Raw genomic sequence first — 21,238 nt, forward strand, 5'->3', positions numbered from 1 at the left:
ATAAATTACAAGAATGGCTGATGACACTGATATTCTTAATGAAAGTGAAGGAGGATACAGGAAATGTTGAATGAAATGAACGGTCTAATGGGCACACACTATGGATAAGAGTGAACACAAGAAAGACGAAAGTTATGTGCAGCAGTAGAAAAGATGTTAACGATGAACGTAACATCAAAAGCAGTGACCATATGTGCGACGAAGTATGGAAATTCTGCAATCTTGGAAGCAAAATAGCACTGAAGGACCAAGCAGCCTAGCACAGGGGCAGCGAGCATCCTCCGCCAAAATGAGCCTACCAGCATCAAACATAGGCCTTAATTTGAGGAATAAATTAGTGAGAATTTACGTTTGGTGCACAGCATTGTCTGAAAGCGAATCACACACAAGTCATGTGAATATCAGAAATGACTCTAAGCGTTTCGGATGTGGGACGTGGTGCTACAGAAGAATGCTGATAATTAGGTGGACTGATAAGGTATTCTTCGCTTAATTAGCGAGATAAGGAACATGTTATGAGACATGAAGAAACAAAAAAAGAATGAAATGATCGTGTGGCACTGTTGGCAGGGAGGCCCATGCGGGGAAGTTCGGCTGCCGTATTGCTGATCCTTTTTCGTTGACGCCACTTCGGCGACTTGCGCGTCAATGATGATGAAGGACACACATCACCCAGTCATCACGAGGCAGAGAAAATCCCCGACGCCGCCGGGAATCGAGGTGGGAGCACGCAGTGCCTCCAGGAACATAGTCGGACACAATCGTTTTGGCGGTCCAAGCGTTATCGTGTGTGGAGGCATAGTGTAGCATGGTTTTCTTGTCCAAATCATCAGTCTCCCGATTGATTTGATGTGACCCTCTCAGAGTAGCAATTGCAACCCACTGCCTCAGCTGCTTGCTGAATGAATCCCACTCTCTGTCACCGTCTACAGTTTTTAATCTCTACAGCTCCCTCCAGTACCATGGAAGGTATTCTTTGATGTCTTAACATACATCTTACCATCCTGTCCCGTCTCCTTGTCCGAATTTTCCATACATTCCTTACCTCGCTGATTCTGCAAAGAACCTTACTATTTCGTACATCTTCTGTAGCATTACCCCCCCCCCCCCCCAAATTAAGCATGGATCTCGTCGTGGGTGGGGAGGTTTGCGTGCCTCAGCGATACAGATAGCAGTTACCAGTACTGTAGGTGAAACCACAGCGGAGGGGTATCTGTTGAGAGCCCAGACAAACGTGTGGTTCCTAAGAGGGGCACCACCCTTTTCAGTAGTTGCAGGGGCAAGAGTGTGTATCATTGACTGATCTGGCCTTGTAACACTAACCAAAACGGCCTTGCTGTGCTGGTACTGCGAACGGCTGAAAGCAAGGGGAAACTACAGCCGTAATTTTTAACGAGGGCATGCAGCTTAACTGTAGGTTAGAAAATTTAAAAAGGGAAATGGATAGGTTAAAGTTAGATATAGTGGGAATTAGTGAAGTTCGGTGGCAGGAGGAACAAGACTTTTGGTCAGGTGAATACAGGGTTATAAATACAAAATCAAATAGGGGTAATGCAGGAGTGGGTTTAATAATGAATAAAAAAATGGGAGTGCGAGTAAGCTACTACAAACAGCATAGGGAACGCATTATTGTGGCCAATATGGACACGAAGCCCACGCCTACTACAGTAATATGAGATTATACGCCAACTAGCTCTGCAGATGACGAAGAAATTGATGTAATCTATGATGAGATAAAAGAAATTATTCAGATAGTGAAGGGAGACGAAAATTTAATAGGCTTGGGTGACTGGAATTCGATAGTAGGAAAAGGGAGAGAATGAAATGTAGTAGGTGAATACGGATTGGGGGTAAGAAATGATAGAGGAAGCCGCCTGGTAGAATTTTGCACAGAGCATAACTTAACCATAACTAACACTTGGTTCAAGAATAATAAAGGTAGGTTGTATACAAGGAAGAAGCCTGGAGATACTAGAAGCTATCAGATAGATTATATAATGGTAAGACAGAGATTTAGGAACCAGGTTTTAAACTGTAGGACATTTCCAGGGGCAGATGTCGACTCTGACCACAATATACTGGTTATGAACTGTAGATTAAAAGTGAAGAAACTGCAAAAAGGTGGGAATTTAAGGAGATGTGACCTGGATAAACTGACTAAACCAGAGGTTGTACAGAGTTTCAGGGAGAGCATAAGGGAACGATTGACAGGAATGGGGGGAAAGAAATACAGTAGAAGAAGAATGGGTAGCTTTGAGGGATGAAGTAGTGAAGGCAGCACAGTATCAAGTCGGTAAAAAGACGAGGACTAGTAGAAATCCTTGGGTAACAGATGAGATATTGAATTTAATTGATGAAAGGAGAAAATCTAAAACACAATGAAGCAGGCAAAAAGGAATACAAACATCTCAAAAATGAGATCGACAGAAAGCGCAAAATGGCTAAGCAGGGATGACAAGAGGACAAATGTAAGGATGTAGAGGCTTATCTCACTAGGGGTAAGATAAATACTGCCTACAGGAAAATTAAAGAGACCTTTGGAGAAAAGAGAACCACTTGTTTGAATATCAAGAGCTGAGATGGAAACCCTGTTCTAAGCAAAGAAGGGAAAGCAGAAAGGTGGAAAGAGTATATAGAGGGTCTATACAAGGGCGATGTGCTTGAGGACAATATTATGGAAATGGAAGAGGATGTAGATGAAGATGAAATGGGAGATATGATACTGCGTGAATAGTTTGACAGAGAACTGAAAGACCTGAGTCGAAACAAGGCCCCAGGAGTAGACAACGTTCCATTAGAACTACTGACAGCCTTGAGAGAGCCAGTCCTCACAAAAATCTACCATCTGGTGAGCAAGATGTATGAGACAGGTGAAATACCCTCGGAATTCAAAAAGAGTATAATAATTCCAATCCCAAAGAAAGCAGGTGTTGACAGATGTGAAAATTACCGAACTGTCAGTTTAATAAGTCACGGCTGCAAAATACTAACGCGAATTCTTTACAGACGAATGGAAAAACGAGTAGAAGCTGACCTCGGGGAAGATCAGTTTGGATTCCGAAGAAATATTGGATCACGTTAGGCAATACTGATCCTACGACTTATCTTAGAAGTTAGGTTAATGAAAGGCAAACCATAGTTTCTAGCATTTGTAAACTTAGAGAAAACTTTTGACAATGTTGACTGGAATACTCTCTTTCAAATTCTGAAGGTGGCAGGGGTAAAATACAGGGCGCGAAAGGCTATTTACAATTTGTACAGAAACCAGATGGCAGATATTAGAGTTGAGGGACATGAAAAGGGAGCCAGTGGTTGGGAAGGGAGTGAAACAGGGTTGTAGCCTTTTCCCGATGTTATTAAATTTGTATATTGAGCAAGCAGTGAAGGAAACAAAAGAAAAGTATGCAGTAGGTATTAAAATCCATGGAGAAGAAATAAAAACTTTGAGGTTCGCCGATGACATTGTAATTCTGTCAGAGACAGCAAAGGACTTGGAAGAGCAGTTGAACGGAATGGATTGTGTCTTGAAAGGAGGATATAAGATGAACATCAACAAAAGCAAAATGAGGATAATGGAATGTAGTCGAATTAAGTTGGGTGATGCTGAGGGAATTAGATTAGGAAATGAGACACTTAAAGTAGTAAAGGAGTTTTTCTCTTTGGGGAGCACAAAAATTAATGATGGTCGAAGTAGAGAGGATATAAAATGTAGACTGCCAACGGAAAAAAAGCGTTTCTGAAGAAGAGAAATTTGTTAACATCGAGTATAGATTTAAGTGTCAGGAAGTTGTTTCTGGAAGTATTTGTATGGAGTGTAGCCATGTATGGAAGTGAAACATGGACGATAAATAGTTTGGACAAGAAGAGAATAGAAGTTTTCGAAATGTGGTGCTACAGAAGAATGCTGAAGATTAGATGGGTAGATCACATAGCTAATGAGGTGGTATTGAATAGGATTGGGGAGGAATTTGTGGTACAACTTGACTGGAAGAAGGGATCGGTTGGTAGGACACATTCTGAGGCATCAAGGGATCACCAATTTAGTATTGGAGGGCAGCGTGGAGGGTAAAAATCGTAGAGGGAGACCAAGCGATGAATACACTAAGCAGATTCAGAAGGATGTAGGCTGCAGTAGGTACTTGGAGATGAAGAAGCTTGCACAGGATAGAAGCTTGCATCAAACCAGTCTCGGTACTGTAGGCCACAACAATAACAACAACAATGGGCGACCGAGCCGGACAGCGCAATTGCAGGAGCTCGTGAAATGGGAGCGTACTCGGGGAATGGACTGGCCTGCTTGTTCCCTCGCCTTCAGTATCTTCGGGCACTTGTGGAATGCGTTGGGGAGACGTATTACGTCGTGTCCACATGGACCAACGGCCTTTGGCAACCATGCTGGTGGAGAAATGAAATGCTCTACCACAAGAACTCTTTACCAACCTTGTTGCTATCCGTGGTGATCAAATATTCTGTTAAGAACCACGTCCCCCTCTTTGTAATTTCCAAGTGAACATCATAAATTGCGGTGGATCACGTATTTGTTGTTTCTCTATTACACGAGCGTTTCCGTTCCTCTCATTGCGTATTTCTTTCAGTTACCATATGCACTATGTGAACCATGTTAGTTGGTCCGAGATTACCGCTGAGATCGAGTGACTGGTTTGTCTTCATAGAATGTCTTTGGTGGTATGGATGAGGCTTGCGAGCCCAGCGGTACAGCGCGCTCGCGGAGTGGATGACCAGTGGCTCTGCGCGAACAGTAAGAGTTTGCGAGCGTAACGACCAGCGATTGGACGGTTTTTGGTGAGGCTGCCGGAGGCAGAGAAGCGTGCGTATCTGAAGGAAGGCAAATGCACAGACCTTCACTAGTTCGGTGAAGAAGACGGCACGGCATGGCAGCCATCTTACGTAGAAAGGTGGTATGTTGCTTTTGGAACTTCTGAAACTTTTGCTAGTTGAAAATGAGAACACTGGTTTCGGCTTCACCCGATGAAGTGATCTTGTTCTAGGATCTCGTAGAACTGTGTTTCGAAGCTGACCTTCTTCGAGGGGCAGAAATATGGACCGCGCCGGTAACGAATAAGTTGATTTGGTTTGGTGGAAATAAAGCATGAACTGTAACCTGCTGTATTGGTCAAGAAGGACCTATTGTTCTGGTAGTAACGCCTAAGAAGAGTGATACGGAAAGTACAAAAATATGGCCGGTCCAAAGGGTGGGTACATGTTTGGGTTAGTCTGTACATGGTACGAGTACTTTGATGAAAGGCTGTATTTTCTGTTATTGTAACACCTCACTGTGTACGATTATATGGTACACTGGATTTCTTTTGTTTGAGGACTGTATGTATTAGCACAGTGTGGTAATTACCGGAAATAGTGGAGCGCTCTCAGGTTAATATGTTGGTAACTGTTCTTGGTAAAATGAATTTTATAACTGCATTTCCTTTGGTTAACTATCTGAAAATTATGGCGTGAGAACTTTTCTGATCATTTTCTGCGTGATCTTTGGTTACATTATTTATCAAGAGCTTCAAATACTTTTGTGGAAATTTAATGGCAAGCGTCCTCTGGAATTGTTATTTAATAGATTATTGTGAAAGTACTGTCTTCTGATATTGCCTGAGTTTTTAATTTCAACTTAAGGGATTGAAATCCAAATTTGTTCAACAGAGGTTGTTTTAGAAAATTGTTTTAATATTGTTATTTAATTAATTTTTTTAAATTTTGAGAGTGCTGAAGGGCGAGTTGTTTAGATCCTTAAAAACCACTGAAAAGCAAAGATCGCACATAATATTTTTTACTCAAGACAGCAGGCTACACAGATCTTAGCTGTCATCTCCAGGTCTTCATGTTTCTTTTTTTGTAGTGAAATATTTCATTTTACTCTGACCTCATGCAGAAGACGTCAAACGGATAAAACTCAACACATCACAAAAGTTTATCATCGCTGAAATATTTTAAAAAATGTTCAAATGTGTGTGAAATCTTACGGAACTTAACTGCTAAGGTCATCAGTCCCTAAGCTTGCACACTACTTAACCTAAATTATCCTAAGAACAAACACACACACCCAGGCCTGAGGGATGACTCGAACCTCCGCCGGGACCAGCCGCACAGTCCATGACTGCAGCGCCTGAGACCGCTCGGCTAATCCCGCGCGGCAAATATTTAAAAACACACAACATCTTGACAATAATATATGTCAGTATACATAGGCCCTATTGTTCACAGAAGCTTGTTACTTGACAGAAATACAATACACAATACCACATCTGTTTATGTATCCTGGACACGTTTGATGTGTCAAGCATACGTAAACATATGTGCTATTGTATACCGTAATTGTAGCATCTGTGAACAGTATGTACATGTACATAGCCTTTTGGACAAGATGCTGTGTGTCTTTAAATATTTTAGCAATGACAAACGTTCACAATGTGCTGCGTTTTATCCACTTGACATCTTGTGCATGACGACACCGTAAAATAAGAATGTCTTTGAAACCGGTTGTCTTGAATAAGAAATATTTTGTGCGATCTTGGCTCTTGAATGGCTTTTAAGAACTGTTGTTTAAATTTTTATGGGGTATCGTCTTTGCGTAAGCTCTTGCAAGTGAATGTTAGAAAACAAAACCAAAGGATTTCAGTGTAAGACGAAACTGAAACACTCGCCGATTGACAAAACAAATGAAATGGTAGGGCACAGTGTTGACTGTTCAACCAATGTAGAAAAGAAAGGTTATTGGGCTACTGAAAATTAATAATCTTTTGTAATAAGGAGTCTTCAACTTTCACTGTACCACCACTCTGCTCCACTTCCCCACTAAATCCGTCTCTCTGCCGTTCACTATACTGGAGCAGTTCTTTCTACGTTTGGTACAAGTTTCGTCGAGTTATTTTACTTGGCACTGACACATCAAGCGAAAGTTCCTCTAGTCCTTAAGTTTGGCACAACGGCATGTTTAGGGACTTACCTTCATGACGATGGTGTTGTTGATATCTGGCAGGGCGTAGATGAGCCAGAGGCCGTTGTCGTCCACGGAGAAGTCGATGTAGTTGTGGTCGGTGGAGTAGAGGTAGTTGGAGCCGTTGATGGCGACCAGCGGCACGTCCAGCGGCGTGTAGTGGCCCGTGGACAGCTCGTAGCGCAGCACGCGCCGCTGGTCGCGCTCGTGGTAGAAGAACGACCCGTTGTACACCACGTGCGCGTTGCCCTGCGGGTCACCGCAGCACAGGGTTAAACGACGGGGAAACTGCTGTACCGGCGAAAGCAGGTGGGATTACGTTAACAGACCAATACGGCTATATGTTGTGCAACCAAGGTACATTTCTGCGTACCATAAATTGATGCCATCAGTTAAGATTTTCTCCCAGTCCACTCACGAAGTAGTTCATACCAGTTTAATGCAATTAAGGGGGTTGGACAATAATATGGAAACATCGTTAATATAATGCATTACCGTACATAATGTTGTTGTCTTCAGTTCTGAGACTGGTATGATGCAGCTCTCCATGCTACTCTATCCTGTGCAAGCCTCTTCATCTCCCAGTACTTAGTGAATCTGCTTAGTGTATTCGTCTCCTGGCCTCTCACTACGATTTTTAGCCTCCACGCTGCCCTCCAATACTAAATTGGTGATCCCTTGATGCCTCAAAACATGTCCTACCAACCGATCCCTTCTTCCAGTCAAGTTGTACCACAAATTCTTCCCCAATCCTATTCAATACCTCCTCATTAGTTATGTGATCTACCCATCTAACCTTCAGCATTCTTCTGTAGCACCACATTTCGAAAACTTCTATTCTCTTCTTGTCCAAACTATTTATCGCCCACGTTTCACTTCCATACATGGTTACATTCCATACAAATACTTTCAGAAACGACTTCCTGACACTTAAATCTATAATCGATGTTAACAAATGTCTCTTCTTCAGAAACGCTTTCCTTGCCATTGCGAATCTACATTTTATATCCTCTCTACTTCTACCATCATCAGTTATTTGACTCCCCAAATAGGAAAACTCCTTTACTACTTTAAGTGTCTCATTTCCTAATTTAATTCCCTCAGCATCACCCGACTTAATTCGACTACATTGCATTATCCTCGTTTTGCTTTTGTTGATGTTCATCTTATATCCTCCTTTCAAGACACTGTCCATTCCGTTCAACTGCTCTTCCAAGTCCTTTGCTGACAGAATTACAATGTCATCGGCGAACCTCAACGTTTTAATTTCTTCTCCATGGACTTTAATACCTACTTCGAATTTTTCTTTTGTTTCCTTTACTGCTTGCTCAATATACAGATTGAATAACATTGGGGAGAGGCTATAACCCTATCTCACTCCCTTCCCAACCGCTGCTTCCTTTTCATGCCCCTCGACTCTTATAACTGCCACCTGGTTTCTGTAAAATTTGTAAATAGCCTTTGCTCCCTGTATTTTACCCCTGCCACCTTCAGAATTTGAAAGAGAGTATTCCAGTCAACATTGTCAAAAGATTTCTCTAAGTCTACAAATGCTAGAAATGTAGGTTTGCCTTTCCTTAATCTTTCTTCTAAGGTAAGTCGTAGGGTCAGTATTGCCTCACGTGTTCCAACATTTCTACGGAATCCAAACTGATCTTCCCCGAGGTCGGCTTCTACCAGTTTTTCCATTCGTCTGTAAAGAATTCGCGATAGTATTTTGCAGCTGTGACTTATTAAACTGATAGTTCGGTAATTTTCACATCTGTCAACACCTGCTTTCTTTGGGATTGGAATTATTATACTCTTTTTGAATTCCGAGGGTATTTCACCTGTCTCATACATCTTGCTCACCAGATGGTAGATTTTTGTGAGGACTGGCTCTCCCAAGGCCGTCAGTAGTTCCAATGGAACGTTGTCTACTCCCAGAGCCTTGTTTCGACTCAGGTCTTTCAGTGCTCTGACAAACTCTTCACGCAGTATCGTATCTCCCATTTCATCTTCATCTACATCCTCTTCCATTTCCATAATATTGTCCTCAAGTACATCGCCCTTGTATAGACCCTCTATATACTCCTTCCACCTTTCTGCTTTCCCTTCTTTGCTTAGAACTGGGTTTCCATCAACGCTCTTGATATTCATACAAGTGGCTCTGTTTTCTCTAAAGGTCTCTTTAATTTTCCTGTAGGTAATACGGTGTAGGAAACTCACTAGCATTCAAAACAACTTCCAAAGGATAAACAAAGGTCCTGTTTGGTTTTCAAAGAAATGTTATACCGTTATTCCTGAAAACAGTGGAAAGCTAAGGTAAGTATGATGGAGGTGGATAGTGGTCACGCCCCCGTCTTTTCAAAGCACACCACAAAGGCTCAAAATATTGACAAGGTGTAAGGGATCCGTCATCCTACGAACATAGATGCTAGTATCCGACACCAAAGTCGATAGCAGACATGAGTCGATTGTCGAGAGCTGCAGGAGGCAGTGAACCTAAATAGTGTCGAGTGCGTAGTAGTGTTACTGCAGAGATGGCCGTGAATGGTGGTCGAGTGAGTAGTAAACGGTAAATTCACCGGAGTATGACTAATGAGCGTGGCCCCCTGATCGTCGAGGGATGGACCCTCATCGCAAGCGATTCGCGAGTGATATGAAACCTAAAGTGAAGAGTGCCGAATTACGTGTTTCGCGTCAACCGCGTCGGCCAGCAACAACCATGGATTGCAGTGAGGATTGTTGTGAATGTTAACCAACATCATTGCGTGTGACGAAGTACTTAAAAGCCACAATCAATAAAAGATATAACCCTAATTAAGCATGTAAGGCGAAGGTAGCATCTGCCTCAGAATTTGTGTTGTATTATAGAAAATACATATCAGTTTGTGCATCGCAACCTTTATGGTCTTTTATGATAGCATTCGGTTGAAATACCCCCGAAACCACAGCAGGAAAACCGATAGCCTTCATCCATTAAGCACACGGTCACATAATAATTAATTGTTTTGGCGGCTTTGGTAATCACACAAAACCCAATAAAGGAATTTAAACGGAGGTATTTCGAAGGGGAGCCTCCATACTGTAAATCACGGATTTTGATGCGCTTCAAATATGTTGTAGAGGCACTTACTTTGAGTACCTGGCTATACGGATTTTTAGCGACGGGCCTTTTTAGAGAATCGATTTTGAAGTTCATTGCGCGCTCTGTATACCCGTAAGATTACTTATATTCCGAGCAAGTCAGCGTAGCGCAATGGTAAAGGCTCACGGCTACCACGCTGGAGGTACCGTGTTCGAACCCTGCTGCCATATGTTTTTTACGTATGCAAGAACTGTCCGGAAAATTTGGTCCTAACGTTCAAAAACGAGTAGACGAATTAACTGGGAAATACAGAAATCCGGGAAGTTTACGAAACTGGTGTACGAAGAATTTTTGGGTTCTGTAAATCTTCCGTATGTGGGACAGAAATTTTTTTTTGCATTATCGATTCGTGGGGAGGGCAAACCGATTTAACTTTATACGATCATCTATTCACTGATGAAAGGAAAGCGAGTACCTGCACCCTAAAAGTGGTCCCACCAAAGTGCATTCCTTATTGCCAGCCCTGCGATGTTTATTTTTACCGAAAGGTGAAAATCTTCACGAAAATTATTCAGAATGCTCCCGACTTGATGAAAGACAGTAGTGTGATCGTTTCTAAGGAAGATTCGATAAAATTAGATTCGCTAATCCTACATCAATTCAGCACACCTAATTTTGAAATAATGATTAGATACGAATTGTTCGCATCGAAATTAGCGGATGAAAGAGAAATCTTTTTGAATGCAAAAGAATTGTGTTTCCCGGTATCGCTCATGAAGAAACCGTGCGCCTGCAAGACGGTTGCTTTCATAAAATGCTCGTGATGCTGCGAAAATTTGTGCTTCGGTTGTTCCTATGATAAGTGTCACCCACAATATTGCTCTGGCACATCCAGCAATGTGGACGATGAAAAATACGATGTTGTAATACTGAATGACAGAAAAAATTAATAACTGAATATATCTTTATAATTTCGAACACCATACACTGTTTTTTGATATTCCTTGATTTAAAATTGAAAAATTCGGGTGATTTTGAAAAAAAAAGTACAGGAGCAGGATTCGAACACGGTACCTCCACCGCGGTAGCAGTGAGCCTTTACCGCTACGCTACGCAGACTTGCTCGGAATATATGTAATGTTACGGATAAACAAAGCGCGCAGTGAACTTCAAAATCGATTTCCTTAAAAACCAAGGCCCGTCACTGAAAAACCGGATAGCCAGGTACTCAGGGTAAGTGCCTCTACAACAGACTTGCAGCGCATCAAAATCCGTGATTTACGGTATGGAGAGTCCCCTTGTGAGATCTGCTGAGTGTGGTGGCCAGCGAAGATGCGACAGACAGTTCATCGTCGTCCTTACAAAGCGAGTCCTTTACGGTGCGAGATGTGTGAACAATTGACTGTCGTCTCTGATCCCAGCATCATTATTGCGGAACAAACATTGTAAAATGGACTGGATCAGCCAAAGTGACCACGCAATCCTTGGCAGCAACGAGGCTTTGCAGGGTAAGTATAGATCCCCTGGAATATCGCAATATTCCTGCTCAAATCATCACCGAATGCCGCAATGTTTCGATACAGATGCGTTAAACTCAGCCAGGTTGAAAACAATGTAACAAGAGTCATGTGACCATTCTTCCATTGCTCCACAGTCCAGCTTTTTACGCTTCAGCATCATGTTTCCCTGTTACTGGCTTTTGAATCACTGACAGGTAGTTTTGGAACTCCAGCTCCCATTACAATTGACTGCTCACGGAGCTCCCTTCGTGTTGTTTTGGTGCTGGCCCTCGTTTGAGATCGCAAGAGCGACACTTAGTTCTGCAGTCAGTTTTGCAGCTGTGGTCCTCTTCTCTTCAGTAACCATCTGTCACGATCACATAACACATAGTTTCGTGCACGTTGTGACTTAGCTGGTGATCTTTTCCTGCTTTCCCTGCACGGTATAAATATTCGATAAGGTGCCTGCTGAAACACCAAACACTTCGGCTCCCTGGGTTACAAGTACCAACAATTTATCAAGTTAGAATTCTCTTAGATACGATAAAATGCTTTCACTACAACACAGGACACTGTTCAGGCCCCGAGTTGCGCTTGCAGCGTATTTAGGACATAGAGTAGAAACTCGATTAACCATCACTCTTTAATCCTTCAGTTTCTGTTAATCGTCACTGCTGTAACAGCATAATAATATTGTAATAGCAGAATGCTCTAAGGTGCAGTGACGCGTTCGCTTTGTTTATTTACTCTATTTTAGTGGGAAGTGAATGTACCCTCCCGCCGTAGAATGGTATATAAAATATGACCTTCAGTTGACGTGCTAACACGTCTCCCCCTATTCTTGTCTTTGTCTCACTTGTGAGTCAACAATCACCACTGGATCGGTTTCCAGTTGTGGCGAGAAGACTGTAATTGTCGCAGTGTATATAGCGGGCTGTGCCGTGTTACGTGTTTTCCACTTGAATAAGCTTTATTGACTAATATTTCACACTACCGTATTTAGTGCAGGTGTGTGTGATACAGTGACTTGATAAAATGTCTGAAAAACGCAAACGTGTTGTTTTAGGACTTAATCAAAAACTTGAAATTATAAAACGCTTAAGAAAGGGCGAAACTGCGACAAGTGTAGCGCTGATTTATGGTATTGGAAGAACAACAGTTAACGATATAAAACGTGATGCTGATAAAATAGAACAACATGTGTCACCAATGCAGAGCATGGATGGAGGTGTGCGAACAAGAAAGACAATGAAACCTGCAAAATATGTTGAATTGGACACTGCAGTGTGCCGATGGTTTATACAAGCAAGAAGTCAGGGGATTCCACTTTCAGGGCCTATAATAATGGCCAAGGATGTTGAAATGAACAACAAACTTGATGGCGACTCGTCTTTTAAAGCAAGTATCGGATGGCTCGACAAGTTTAAATTTCGTCATGGCATTCGCCAACTTGATATCAGTGGAGAAAAACTCAGCGCGGATAGCTCTGTAATTGCTGAGTTTCGGAAACAATTTAAAGAAAAAATGGCTGAATTGAATCTTGTTAGGGAGCAAGTTTACAATTGTGATGAAACTAGGATTCATTGGTAGGCTTTACCACAAAAGACATTAGCATCACTCTCTGAAAAAGCTGCTCCAGGTTTCAAAGTATAAAAAGATCGCATCACTGCTATGGTTTGCGCAAATGCGACCGGCAATCATAGGCTACCTCTGCTTGTGATTGGAAAATCAAGAAAACCTCGTGCATTCACGAATTTGAATTTCAATGCTCTCCCTGAACAATACTACGCCCAGAAGAGTGCTTGGATGGATCAATCAATTTTTTCTGACTGGTTTCACAAACAATTTGTACCTCAAGTTAGAGCACATTTGGCTGAAAAAAAGTTGCCACAGAAAGCGCTATTGCTATTAGACAATGGCCCAAAGCACCCTACTTTTGAAATGAAAAGTGATGACGGAAACATAGCATGCCTCTTCCTTACAGCAAACACAACTTCACTTATACAGCCCATGGATCAGGGAATCATCGAAAACATGAAACATCGTTATAGAAAAATATTTATCGAAAATTTGCTCTCATCTGATGAATCAACATCTGTAAAACAGTTTTGGAGGTCTTACAGTATCAAACATGCCATTTTCAGTGTCGCCAGTGCATGGAGTGATTTGTCAGTGTCAAATTTCAAGAACGGCTGGAATAAACTTTAGCCTCAACCTAGAGGTGACGAATCGGAGGAACCTGAGTGTGTGACAGTTGACGAGATGGTCAATTTGTGCAATAATTTACAAATCAGCACAAATTTGACGTCAGAAGAAGTATCAGAGTGGTTAGAGTGTGACAAAGTGGACGGGGGTTTTCAAATTTTGAGTGATGACGAAATTGCTGCCAGCGTAAGTGCCACCAAAGAAGAAGAAGAAGAATGGGGTGATGAAGACGAGTGTTCAAACCATGAAGAAAAACAAACTATTAGCCATTCAGAGGCCGAAACAATGCTGTCCAAGTGTATAGAATGGTTTGAAAGTCAAGAAGAGGCTGAGGCAACGCAGGCACTACTGTTCCGAAAAATACGAAATATTGCCGCGGTGAAAGCTCGAACATCAAAAAGGCAGAAGAAATTGAATGTCTATTTCCAAGCTAGATAAACTATTTCACCTGTAAGTTTATAGTACAGTACAGTACTGTACATTACGTATTTTGCAACTTTTGTAGCTACTGTACGGATGTTTTTATCACGTACTCTAATAAATAGTTTTATTTGCTATTACAATCGTGTTTAATTTGTTTTCGCTCCGAAATATTATTATACTACTGTGAGAGTGATATGTGTCTATACATAAAATAATTGATTGAAGTTATGTTTTGGAGTAATGCAGTGTTTCTGCTATCCGTCTATTCGCTCAACCGTCACGACCACGGTCCCGAAGATGACGGTTAATCGAGTTTCCACTGTAAATGCAACAGTGAAACTTGTAGCTATGCTGGGATCTGCATTTAAGTTCAAGCATGCATCTCTCACGGTTTTCCCACATTTTTGTCCAAGCCTTGTATGTAAAGCAAGGAAACTCACTTTTTATACGTCTTGTGCTGAGAAACTTATTGTGACCGTGAGTCGCAGCGCCTGCAAGCTAGACTTCCCTCAAACAAGGCCAGCTGTACAGCAAGGCCTCAACCCAGGCGAAAAGAATCCACCTACAACTTGCAGCGTCTTGTTGTAGAGGTCGTTATTAGGTCGGAACAATATTTCACGTGGCGCATCACGTGGAAAAAAATAGTTCGGAGCTTAGTATTAATGCGCATCAGTAAATAAGTCGCGCTTTGGGGCTTAACTTAGGTAGGGTCGGCTGATCACAATGCATCGTGGCGTGCCCTCCCACCCGCCCCGTTTACGACCACCCTGGTCATGGAGGAGAGACATCTGACGACGACGACTTAGGCTACGAATACGGCACCTTCTGGTACGACGCAGTCGGAAAACATCACAGAGCCTGGCACCAGGCTCCTGCTGGTCAGCTCGCGTCCTCCTAGATCGAGATCCAGATCGGGAACCAGGCAAAATGCCGTGGGCAGGACTGTCGGTTTAGAACCTTACAACCCACCCGGCGTCAACATTTATCCTCTGCCGACCACGGACGACCTGCAAATCACCGAAGAAGACAGCAGGGGCTGCGACCAATAAGCGTGGGACTTTGCCGTCAGGCGTGGACTGGTAACGCCTGAAGTTGACTACGACTCGTCAGGTGAGGATTGCAGGCGCGGCCCGCTCCCAGGGTTGGAAACCGACTGTGCACAGCCATCAAGCGATGAAGGCAATGGGCAACCATTCCAAGAGGTTCGCTACAAGTGGACGGGAAAAAATCGGAAAAACTCACCAGAACTTAAACATTCCTACAAGCACCAGCACCTGATTCCTACATCAAACCAATTTGACCCATTTCCAGTAGATGGTGACCAGATGGGAGTGACAACGCAACCGGCTGCAGAGGAAAGCCCTCTGTGAGCAACCACAGCCGCCGAAAGTGCCAGCAGCGAAGGCGCCACCAACCACGACTAACTGTACAGGCAAATATCGTTACTTGAACGTGGGGGTCAAGAAAGAGATAAGAGACTCGATAAAGGCCATATATAAGGGGGAAACTATTAAATGCCATTTTGAAGCTATGGAGAATCAACCCAAAGCGCTCAACTTCATACAGCAGAGAAAATCCCGTTTTTCACTCACTAACCGCGCATGGGAAAATCTCTAAAAGTAGTGATCAAATATCCACCGACGGAGATTACAGCCAAAGAAAGGAAACGGAGCTGCATGTCCACCAATTCAAGTCCAGAGATGAGAAAACCACACAGTTGGTGATCAGCCCATCTCAATGCCTGCAGGACCAACAAGTGGATATACGACGTTCGCCATACAATGGATACTTGAATCAAGGTGAAACATACCGAGCTCGGGACGGTCCTCCACGATGCAAGCGCTGCCTCAAATTTTTTTACATAGTTAATTATTGTGCGCCGCATGCCAGGTGCGTTCGGTGCTGGGACAACCATCAACCACATCCTGTATCCGGCCACGCTTTCAAAAGCCGTAGTGCCCAAACTGCGGTGTCGATCATCCGCCTACCTACAGAGGCTGTCCTACGTGTCAACAAGCCCTTTATGCGTATATGGCTCATGGAAAGGCTATCCCAGCAAAGGGGCAGCAAGCCAGCAAAAATCCAACACTACTCACAATTGTCGAAAACAAGACATTTCCATCATTGTCACAACGACAGCATCCTGCTTGGACATCATCCACCTCCAGCCGCGTCCCGCGGGGCCGTCAAACAACTGCAACTCAGTCTAGCATCCAAATCCTCATAGATGGTACCGACGTCTCCCGACTTTTCACTTCATTGTTTCTCTGCAACAATGGGAAATCTTCACCACCATCAAGAATACTCTACAAAACTTCAACTACACAACAAACAACCTTATGTAACTCTTGGTCCTCTTCGAGGGAGCAATGTCTCTGTTTGCTGCCAGTCATGGTATGTGAAGTCGTCTGGTCCAGAGACCTTTTACACGCGTTTCCAATCTTAATGGAATTTTTTGTCAAAAATTGGAACTGGAAGAATTTATACAAGACATTCTGCTGTTAACTGAAACACATCTCCGTCTGACTCAGACGTTTAAACGAAAAGTCCTGGCAGGTTACAGGACAGACAGGGCAAATGGCCATGTGGACACGATGGCCATGTTTATCAAAAACTCAGTGGCTCATGCGCCGGCCTCTGTGGCTCTTCAGTTCGAAACCGCGCACCTGCTACGGTCGCAGTTTCGAATCCTGCCTCGGGCATGAATGTGTGTGATGTCCTTAGGTTAGTTAGGTTTAAGTAGTTCTGAGTCTAGGAGACTAATGATATCAGCTATTAGGTCCCATAGCACTTAGAGCCATCAATGGATCATTCACACTCTTGAGGTCACTGAAATTACGATATCCACGGTCTACGAGATTATTATCTTCTTCATTGCTTACCTAAGTCCTCAGAGGCCCTTCGAGGAGAGCGACTCACAGCTCATTTTCAGTCAGTCCCCCAAGGTGTCCTTAGGTGGCGACTTGAACGCCGGAAACATCACCTGGCATTCTCGACGTACAAATCCACGTGGGATACGTCTTTACAACATGGAGGAGCTCCTGGAGATTACAACCTTTGGACCAGAAAACCCGGTGCACAATCCAGAAAATCCACCCCATAGCCCAGATGATCTGAATATCGTAATGCTCAAGATCTAGTCACATCTTCAATTACGTACATTCAGCTACCTTACATCTGACCATCATCCCGTACTTGGTGTGCTGTCTGAGGGCCTGGACTGCTTGCCAACGCCACTGTCTGTTACCACCTAATTGGGATCAGTTTGCGCGGTGGCTCAACGATCTCTCGAAGAAGTATATCTTTTTGTCACTGAATAAATGTGTTACTTTTGAAAGCATTATGGTAACAGCAGTGATCAATGTCTTGTAAATAATTACTATTAAAAACCGTCTTGATCACGATTTATGACCGGTTTCGACCACTACTGTGGTCATCTTCAGACCTATAAGTTGTATACAAAGCTCTAATTAGAGGGCTACATACATTAAACAAAATACATAAAGTTATAAAGCTATAAAACGTTGAATTACCATTGAGTAGGAACCTCTTTCTGTTGGAGAATCACTACTGGAGAAACCAGTGCACGTCTTACTATATATAATGGAGGCTCCACCCACTTCTGACTGCATGATGTCATTATTAATCAATGAGTAATAAGTCGAATTACAATTTAAAATTTCTTAGTTAAAGGAACATTGTCAAGAATTAGAAATAAATACACACTAAACTTAGCTTGTTAAACAGCTATTGTCAGTTAAGAAGCGTTAAAATATTTAAATATGTAGGAAAATGAACTTCGGTTTGGCAGTACATGGGTTGCCCTCTCAAGGCCTATCAGCGAACCATTTGGAACCACTGGTTGCTATGGTGAAGTTAGACGCCGTTGCAAAGATGAAGCAGCAGGCTTTTTTCACTGAAGTTGTTGTAAAGTCGATAGTCGAACTAGTGGTTGCCATGGTGAGGACAAACGCCAGTGCAAAGATGTGGCAGCAGGCTTCTTTCCAACGAAGTTGTTGCGAAGTAGAATGGCAAAGACTGTGGCGTCAGACGATGTATTATTGAGCAGCAATTTGTCTTTATTGAAACGAAAAGAGTAAGCTACAATAATCTGTAGCTGACATGTATACAACATGCTGCCCAAATACGATACGAAGTAGTTGTCCGTATATATGAAATATTATCTATGAAGTTGATATGTAGATTACATGAGCCTTTTTTTTCATTTAAGGCATTGCTATTTCTCAAGTTATATGTCAGTCATATAAGCAAATAAAAATGAAAGAATTTAAAATTATAAAATTATGAGCCAGTGTCAAAAATAAAACGATGTGAATTAGCAATATTCAGTCTAAAAGCATAAAAGCAAAAATTCTAAAACAGATAGTCAATCATAAAATAATGTTTGGTAAAAACAAGTGAAAAAATTTCAATTTCTTCTAAGGTATTTAGCTAAATATTTTCACTTCACAAAAGTAATCCATTATCTGTTTTAAACGAACAACTTCAGTTCAAAGACAAACATTTCTTTGAGCTTATCGATGATCTGCTTTAGAATGTTTACTCTTCTGTCCTTTGTTTTAAAAGGTTAAAAAAAAGAAATTATATATATTTAACTATAAAGACTTTTAGCAAATATTTTATCTTTACATTGTAATGGGAGACAAAAAAGAAGAAACTTTAAAACGTGTAGAACACGATATGAAGCAGGTGGAACAAAGATTAATGGATGAAATAGTTAGCAAACAAAGTACGGTAATATCATCGCCTGGGGGCGGTAAGCGGAGCTATAAACGCCCGTCTGCCGGTGAGAGAGATCAGTGCAGTGGTGCGGACAGCTACCCAAGCGGCGCGAGCGCACGCCGACGCGCGGCGCGAACAACGGGCAAAACTTTCATAAGAGAGATATGTCATCACCGCATGTAAATGCTGTTCTGTCCTGCTGGACAGCGTTGTTAATGGACAAGAGTTTTTATAAGACACCGACAGTTTCCTGTATTTTCGTGTGAAACAAAGCGAACGCGTCCGGTGGCGTACGTCCGAGCCTTTAGGAATGTACTACCTAGGACTTGGACAGAAGTTCAGTAGATCAAATATGTGGTAAGACACACAGAAGGCGGCGCCCTTTTGTGGGCCACAGAGATGTTGGAACTCTGCAAGACATATGACCAACTTGAGAATGCATTATTAGATAAATACTGGTCAACAGCTATCCAGGAGAGATTAAGACAAGAGGTATTTAACCCATTATCATATCATCTAAAATTCGGAGGGCTAAGAAACTATTTTGAAACATATCTGAACAAGACCTGTTACTGCAATTATCCGATATATCATATCGGTGTACTGAAAATCTTAAAGAACAAGTTGCCTGCAAATGTTAGGGAAAATTTAGTATCGATTCCCGAATATGACCTCGAGTATTTTCTCTGAGTGCTCGGCTGAATAGATCTAATTCATGAGGACGAGAAAGGCATGCCTAGTTATCATAACGGTAATGAACACAACCCAAATGGGAGGAACGAGTACGGTAACGGTAATGGCTTTGGAATCTATAATGGTCACGTGCGTTTGAATGAGTGGCATTCTTATGAACCACGGCGCCACAACGGAAATCCGTACAATCTGTTTACCTATCAGCCACAGGGTGACCGAAGGTACGAACATAAATTTCAGCCCCATCGGTACGCCAATGGCCCAGATAGGAGAAATTCGAGAGTAAACTTTGATATTAGGCGACAAGGAAATGCAATTTGCCAGGGTCGGAAGGTGGAACTCAGAGATCAAAGAGAGAACCGCCAACCGTACAGTTAAACCGAAACAACCGGGATACGAACTGGAGAAAACGCGAACATACGTGAACATAGTAGAAGTGACTGCAGAAAATGAAATAATACCTTTACCGCCCCCTGGAAATAAAAATAATCGGGCATGACTACACGAAGAAGGTAATGAACTGCCAGTGTGTCACAGTAATAATATTTGCGACATAAACACTAACAGGAACAGAAATAAAAACGAGGAAGTAGACACTGAAACAAGCTTACACATACAGCTTATCTGTAATTTAGTTTTAAGGTGTGATAAGGAAGCAGAAATGAAAGAAGATTTGTTCACTGAAGAAAAAGAAACAACACGAAAGGTAAGTTAAATCACTCAGGCAACAACAAAGGTAAAGGTGGGAAACATAGTTATACCAGTTGTTTTGGGTACTGGCGCATCAACAAGCCTGATGTCAACCAGCTTGTTTAAAGAGTTAGCGCGGAAAGTAAATGTACCTACGCCACCCGCAGAGAACTGAAAGATCGTAACGGCGATGGGAATCTAAAGTTATAAAATTACGGGCTAGCATACCCTTTAGCATATGAGATGTAATTTTGTAGTGTACATTCTTATTGGTAGACAAACTTATATTGAACTGTTTATTATTATTTTACTATATACTTGGTATGAAAGTGTTCTGAAGCTGGGAGGTTCGTCGCCCTTTGACGAATAAACCAAATGGCGCTCGGTTCCCCTCCAGTTAGGGAGTACAATATTTATATTTACGGCATCCTCTCCCTCTTCTTCTATCCTGTTTAGACAGTAAGGAATGTTGAGTTTTTTTCTACTATCTAACATGCAAACAATGACATGCAACACAGTGAATAAAAATTGTCCATGTATTTTGATATTGTCCATTCTTAAGACTTAAATATCGGTAGAAGCAAAGGAAACCTTTTGATATTTAAGAAAACATGAAATAGACAACACGAACGAAGACAATTATACATAATTCTGAAGGAGTTAAAGCCATTAGATGACGTAGTTGTCCTACATCAAACGAAAAAACTTGAATAAGAGTGATGGAAAAGGAAGGGATTCACAGCGTGCGAGATTTAAGCGAGAGCGACGAGCGGTGAAAAGTACTGAGACGCGCAGCCGCGCTTAAAGCTGAGCGCACAGTAACAACGATGTGAGTAGCGGCTAACAGCTGATCGTAGGGGTTGAGTGCGCAAAATACAAAGTTCAGTCCAGGGTCACCTTTAGGGGCCGGCTGCAGCCGAGATGCGCAAAGACACACTGTGCACCACCACG

At 42.3% G+C, this 21,238-nt stretch overlaps 1 protein-coding gene across 1 annotated transcript in view; it reads right to left on the reverse strand.

Moving 5' to 3' along the window:
• The window catches only part of LOC126483615 (uncharacterized), a 733,734-nt gene that overhangs the window by 75,174 nt on the left and 637,322 nt on the right, over window positions 1–21,238 (reverse strand). The window contains exon 12 of the mRNA XM_050106657.1: window positions 6,974–7,213. Within this exon, the coding sequence (XP_049962614.1) occupies window positions 6,974–7,213 (240 nt within the window). The remainder of the gene's footprint in view (window positions 1–6,973; window positions 7,214–21,238) is intronic.

The sequence above is a fragment of the Schistocerca serialis genome, chromosome 6 (genome assembly GCF_023864345.2).
Source record: "Schistocerca serialis cubense isolate TAMUIC-IGC-003099 chromosome 6, iqSchSeri2.2, whole genome shotgun sequence".
Classification (NCBI taxonomy): Eukaryota; Metazoa; Arthropoda; class Insecta; order Orthoptera; family Acrididae; genus Schistocerca; species Schistocerca serialis.